This window comes from Sinocyclocheilus anshuiensis, unplaced genomic scaffold (assembly GCF_001515605.1).
Source record: "Sinocyclocheilus anshuiensis isolate Anshui unplaced genomic scaffold, SAMN03320099.WGS_v1.1 scaffold493, whole genome shotgun sequence".
NCBI lineage: Eukaryota > Metazoa > Chordata > Actinopteri > Cypriniformes > Cyprinidae > Sinocyclocheilus > Sinocyclocheilus anshuiensis.
In genome coordinates, this window is record NW_015537963.1 from 384476 (window position 1) to 391041 (window position 6566).

The 6566-nt window shown below is 34.1% G+C and overlaps 2 protein-coding genes across 2 annotated transcripts in view; one reads left to right on the forward strand and one right to left on the reverse strand.

Annotated features, from left to right (window-relative positions):
- LOC107667905 (fibronectin type 3 and ankyrin repeat domains protein 1) overlaps positions 1 to 1907 on the forward strand; it is a 5667-nt gene extending 3760 nt beyond the window's left edge. Inside the window, 5 exon segments of the mRNA XM_074186935.1 lie at positions 6 to 55; positions 133 to 273; positions 1190 to 1267; positions 1731 to 1775; positions 1866 to 1907. Coding sequence (XP_074043036.1) covers positions 6 to 55; positions 133 to 273; positions 1190 to 1267; positions 1731 to 1775; positions 1866 to 1907 — 356 coding nt within the window.
- Positions 1908 to 5148: 3241 nt separating this feature from the next.
- Positions 5149 to 6566, reverse strand: part of adam12a (ADAM metallopeptidase domain 12a) — a 107534-nt gene continuing 106116 nt past the window's right edge. The window contains exon 23 of the mRNA XM_016459530.1: positions 5149 to 5845. Coding sequence (XP_016315016.1) covers positions 5776 to 5845 — 70 coding nt within the window. The 3' untranslated portion in view covers positions 5149 to 5775. The remainder of the gene's footprint in view (positions 5846 to 6566) is intronic.

Here is a 6566-nt window from a genome sequence, read left to right on the forward strand (position 1 = left end):
CGCAGCTGGAGGACACCTGCCTGTCCTGCACCACCTCATGCAGGATGGGTGTGAGGTCAGAGGATGATGAACATCAGTGTTTGATTTTAGTTGTACCTGATTTACACCTCATAATGTTCTCCTGTGTCTCAGGTCGATGTGCGGGACGACGCCACCTGGACGCCCCTCATGATCGTATCGGTTATGACCGGAGACACAGCTGTAGCTTCACTGTTAATCACAGCTGGTGCTGATGTTAATGTACAGGACAGAGACGGGAAAACACCACTGATGGTAAGAACTCAAACTGTGCTGTAACATCTCAGCATGTAATAAACCAATAAATGAGCAGGGGAGGTCAGGACTAGACTTGAGGTCAGGACTGACTAGTCAAGCAGACTTGACTTGACTAGTTGACAAGCTTTTTACTCAAGTGCATATTTGTCACTCTAGGTTTATTCTTATGTACTGTGTTGGCATTATATATATATATATATATATATATTAAACACCATTATTGCCCAGAAAGAAAGATGCAGCTTACTGGTCATACAACAGGGCATGTTGTCACAGTGGGATCCTGCTGTTAATATATAAATCTAAACATCTAAAATAATATCTAAACACAAACAAACAAAAAACAATCTTTTGGATAATTGGATTTTGTTGTGTTGTTGTTAACTAAAACTAAAACTTAAAAAAAAAAAAAAAATTCAGAAATAAAAAAATAAAGCTGAAATAAACTATGAATATTAGATAAAAAACTTAACCTGAATAGAATCTTTTTAGATTTTAGATTAAAATTTTCAGTGGGGAAATTAAAAATGTTGCCTTGGCAAATATCTGAAATAAGTTGAAGTACTAAATTTTCTAAAACCAAAACTGAATTAAGAATGAATGAAAGCTAAACAGAAAGGCTTATAAAAAAAATACTTAAGCTAAACGCTAATTCAAAATAATAATAACATTTGGAATAGTATATAAATAATTAACAGTAAAATAATAGTTAGAAATACAGTCCATGAGACAGCTAGGCCTGGTTCCTCCTTAATTAGATGTTTTTTTTTGGATGTAAATTTTCATTTAGCATATAAAAATGTTAGATTATATTTGAAGTTATATGCTTTAATGTGTCATATATTTGTATGTGTTGTGTATCTAATGATTAAGGTCATTCATATGAAGTATGTGATGAGTGTTTATCTTGCAGGTGGCTGTGCTGAATAATTATGAGCATCTAGTTAAAATCCTGCTGGATAGAGGAGCCGATCCAAACATTCAGAACCAGGTCAGAACCTCCTATAATCAGAACCAGAAAGCAGTGAGAGCAAATGGAGAGACTTTTTCCTAAGATGCTTCTCCTGAAAAAGATCTTAGTTCAGAGTCTTAATTTGCTCATTATTTGCTGCTTTTTTTGTCTGGAAAAAAAAAACATTTACAAGAAAAAGATCTCATTTGGAGGTTTTCTTTCCTCAAGTCTGACATTTCAACTATTTCTCATCAAATTCTTGCAAAGACCAAACGATCTGCTCTATGAACTTTGCTATACACATTCATTGTGTTTTCTGTTAACAACTGTTTCATTTGTGTCTGTTTTTATTTCTCCGAATCAATTTTAGGTGAAACGTGTGACAAAGTTAATACTTAAATGACATCCGAGTTATGAAAGAGTTCCTCTTGGCTTATTCTTTAATCATAAAGCACATGTTTAGGTTTCACCAATCTGACTGGACTTTTTCTCTGTGTTTTAGGCTGGCGTTAATGCTGTGCAAATGGCGCGCGCGTTTGAAAGGAAGGTAAAACGCCTTTCATCTTGATACGGCTCTTAAATCATCTCAAAATGTGTATGTAGCTCTTTGATTAAATTTCTCCATCTTTTCTTTCAGAATATCATCAGTCTGTTTGTGGATAAGAAGTGAGAGAAATGAGACAAACCACACGTCGGTTTCATAAACAACTTTACTAGCGCTGCCCTTTATGCCGACCGTTATTTGTGTGCTGCAGACATCAACGTACAGTATCTTATTTCACATTTTCTTGATTAATCAAAGAATTATCATAAAAAAGCAGTTTACACCCATGACACTGAATAGGAAAAGAACGTTACAGGAGCAGATTTACTGAGTGCGGATACAACGTGAATCAAAGTGAATAATAGTAAATAATAACTGATTAAAACAAGCAAGGCAGTTAACCTAGAGACACGTGATCATCATATCATCAAGTCAGCGTCTAGATCTGAACAGTCTCTGTGCGTACTGTAATGCACTGTGTGGTTTAACACTGTAAAAAGGCAACGGGACATTCGCGATGTTTGCTAATACAATGAATGAAGATGAATTTACAATGTGTAAACACTGAGATATAATGGCACTCATAAGGTGTCAGAATAAAGGCCTAAAAGACCCACGTTTGAGATCATAAATGGCTCAGTGGCAACAAATAATAAAGTGAGAAGACTCAGTCTTGAATAAAAACAAGGCCTGTTAGTGCCAAACATCAACCTGCAAATGGAGAGTCAAATTTGCAAAGTATATATATTTTGCATGATTTTTTATTAAAATACACTACCATTCACTAACTTTCAGTAAGATTTTATTTTTTGAGAGAAATTAATACTTTTATTCAGCAAGGATGCATTAAATTGATCCAAAGTGACAGTAAAGACATTGTTACCAAAGATTTCTATTTAATAAAAAATTTGCTGTTAATTTGAACTTTTTATTCATCAATAATTCTGAAAATAATCATGGTTTTCACAAAAACATGAAGCGGCACAACTGTTTTCAACATTGATAATAATCAGAAATGTTTCTTGAGCAGCAAATCAGCATATTAGAATGATTTCTGAAGATCATGTGACACTGAAGACTAAACAAAATATATTCAAATAAAAAAACGTTATTTTAAATTGTAATAATATTTCAGAACATTACTGTATTTTGGTCAAATAAATGCAGCCTTGGTGCACAAAAGAGTCTTCTTTCCAAAAAAATTAAAAATAAAATCTTCAAACTTTTGAGGGGTAGTGTGTATATTTTTGATTTGTGAAAGATGTTTGCATGTCTTTGTTTACAATATTTTCCATCATTGTGCATCAGACTATCATTCTTACAATTAAATTTAGTCATATTATGTTATGTAGTTAATATTATGTAGTTCCTCAAAGTTGTAAGTTACAGAAAATATTTACTCACCAAAGCTAATTTGAGTAACACTTAAAGCCTTTATGTATAATGCATTATAAAGATATACAGAATGTCCACTGTTAAATTCATTATAATATTTGAAGGTTTGTTTGTCGTGTTTTAATGCATTATACTTTCTAAAGGTGTAACAAGGAACAGATAAGTATTATAATTGTATAAATATTATAAACTGTGGTTGCAATTATTCATGAGATCATACAGTATATATAATAATGCATTATAAAATTAGTTTTAATGCATTAATTATGCAAAGGCTTTAAGTGTTACCCCCAATTTGTGTTCATTTTGACCCAGCTGTTGACAGTAATTCATGGCCATAATCACTGCAACAACTCGATTTTTAAATGTTTTGTGCACATCCGATTATTTTAGTGCAGTGTGTTCATTTACCCTGACAAATCGCCCATGAACCTTTGCCAGTGATTCAAAACCACTGACCGCAGCGTGTTTGAGGGAGACCAGAGGGATTATGGGACTATTCAGAGAAGGATTCATGTGTCTCTTTTCATTAACCACAATCCACTTTTAATGCTCCGTGTGGCAACATTATTTGGGTCGATAAGAAAGGAAATCCATGTAATTTGTTTAATCATTTCCCCACAGTAACTATTTCAAAGTATCTATGAGAATATGGCTGCATGGCCATGAAATCAGGGCCTGGTTTGGCTTTCTGGCTCTCAGATCTTTCCACAGTAAAGGTCTTCTCAAAGCTGGGATCTCCCGAGTGAACCGTCTATCTGAACATCTGACAGGTCACAGGAACACAACTGCATTACAACATCTGTGTCTGTCGATCATCCTTACCAGCTTTGAAATCAACAAAAGCTGGACTTGGTGCATATCATTTGTTGCATATGTTTTCATACTCACAAAAAAAAGACTTATTTAGACATGTGAAATGGAGTGAATTCAGAACATTATTCACCTGCACAGTATTGTACACCCTGCGTGCATGTCCAGGTAATATTTCACCTCAAAATCAAAAAGACTGATTGCATTGTGACATTGTAAACACATTTTCTAATTTCTCATTACTGCAATACAGTAATGAAAATAATCCTGACTGGATGATTTTTAAATGAATGAATTTGTTTGCAAAAATAAATTCAGAGACTGAAAAAGAAACTGAAGCTTAGTTTTAACATTAAGATTTCTATGACAAAAATTAAGCAAATTTTCCAATCAAATTCCCATTAATGCAAAGTAAAAATAAATAATATATAATTAAATTTAAATTGTAATATTTTCAATAGTATTTGCTTTGCTGCTTATTTTTTTGTGTGTTTTACATACAAACAAATAACTGTAACATGCCTGAATATTTTTTTTGTTTTGTTTTAAATTCTAATTATTATCTATGATGATTCTCATTAGATTTTTAGGTTCCGAGATCTAAACTTAAGTCGAGGGGTGACAGCTTTTTCTATTGCTGGTCCAAAATTGTGGAATAGTCTCCCTCTATCTATAAGATTAATTTCCACTGAATTTAAATCAAAGTTCAAAACTTACCTTTTCTCTCAGGCTTACAACTGTCTTTGATTTTTAAAAGTCAAATTTTTGGGGGTTTTGATGTTAACTCCCTTTATCATTGCTTTGCGGTCTTTTTTTTTTATATTCATCCTTTGTCTTTTTTGTACAGCACAATGGTCAACTACTGCTGTTTTTATTTGTGCTATATAAATAAAATTTGATTTTATTTCATTTTCATTACTTATTATTTTTGTTACTATACTAAAAATTACTTCAGTAATGAGAATCATCATAGACAGCCTAATATTTAGAATGTTTAAAAAAGCTAAATATTCAGATGTATTCGAATAATTAAAATATCAGGGGGAAATAAGCTTAATTGTCTTAGAATTAAAAACAAAATACCTTAAAAAAATGAAGAATAAAAAAAACACCTATTATTTTTAGCCAAAAAATGCCTATTTTACTTTATGCAAAAGTTAATTTATTTTGTTCCCTTTAATCTGGGATAAAATGTGACCTGGACATGTTATCGTGAGATTATTTTTATATCGGTTTCTTCAACATCCCTTAAGTATCACTGCAACTGTAATTCAGGTTTAATCATGTATGTCTGAAACATATAATAAAAATGGCCATTAAATCAAACGAAATTGTTAAAAAACCCTTTTCATATACCAAATGACATCACAGACACAGAACCATCAACTCCCAATTCACGTTTCCATTTAAATCTGGTTTACAAACCAGTTTAGCATCCACATGATGTGGTTCGTGTTCACAGATAACACGTCTCGTCTTTATCTGCTGGTACACCGTCGAAAAATGTCAAAACAACAACAATAGCAACAACAAAAGGACAATCAGGTAAACGTGGGCGAACCACCGATTGCTACGATTGAGAAAGTGTCAACCACAGTGCACTGTGCTCAAATAAATACGCTCGTAACCGACATAAATAACACGTGACATGTACCTGAGCTTGGACTCATAGCACCGTTTAGAGGGAGAGCACCGCTGGGGTCAAAGGTCACCCCTCGCATCACCACGTGTCCCGCAGAGGTTCATAGTGCAAAAAGCGAGCGTCTCCAGGGACGAGATCCCTTCTGTCCGGCTCTCAGCTGCTGAACTTCACTCCGGCTGTGAAGTGAGGCTTCGGCAGGGTGGGCGGCTGTTTAGGAGGAGGCCTGCAAGTCCAGTAATAAGTTAATCAAAAAAGCATCCATCGTCTTAAAGGAATAGTTCACCCAAAAATGAAAATTTAGTCATCCTCATGTAAATGTGTTTGTTTCCTTATCGAAACGGATTTGGAGAAATGTAGCATTCCATCACTTGCTCCCCAATGGATGCTCTGCAGTGAATGGGTGCCGTCAGAATGAGAGTCCAAATAGCTGATAAAAACATCACAATACTCAACAAGCAATACACACCACTCCAGTCCATCAATTAACATCTTGAGAAGCCAAAAGCTTTGTATGTAACAAAAAAATCCATCAATAAGATTTTATTTTTTTTACTTCAAACCATCATTTCTGGCCAAAATACGAGTCCATAATAATGCTTCCTCCAGTGAAAAAGTCTATCTCCTGTTGTCTCTCATATCAAAATCCACCCACATATTTGTTTAGAGCTGTTTTGGACTCTTGACTTTTGATCTGTGCACTGGAGGAAGCGTTACTATGGATTATAGATAGTATTTTGCCAGAAACGATGGTTTAAAGTTTAAACGTCTTGATGATGAATTTGTTTCTTATAAACACACAGCTTTTGGCTTCACAAGATGTTAACGATGGACTGGAGTGATGTGGATTACTTGTGGATTATTGTGATGTTTTTATCATCTGTTTGGACTCTCATTCTGACGGCACCCATTCACTCCATTGGTGAGCAAGTGATGTAATGTTAAAT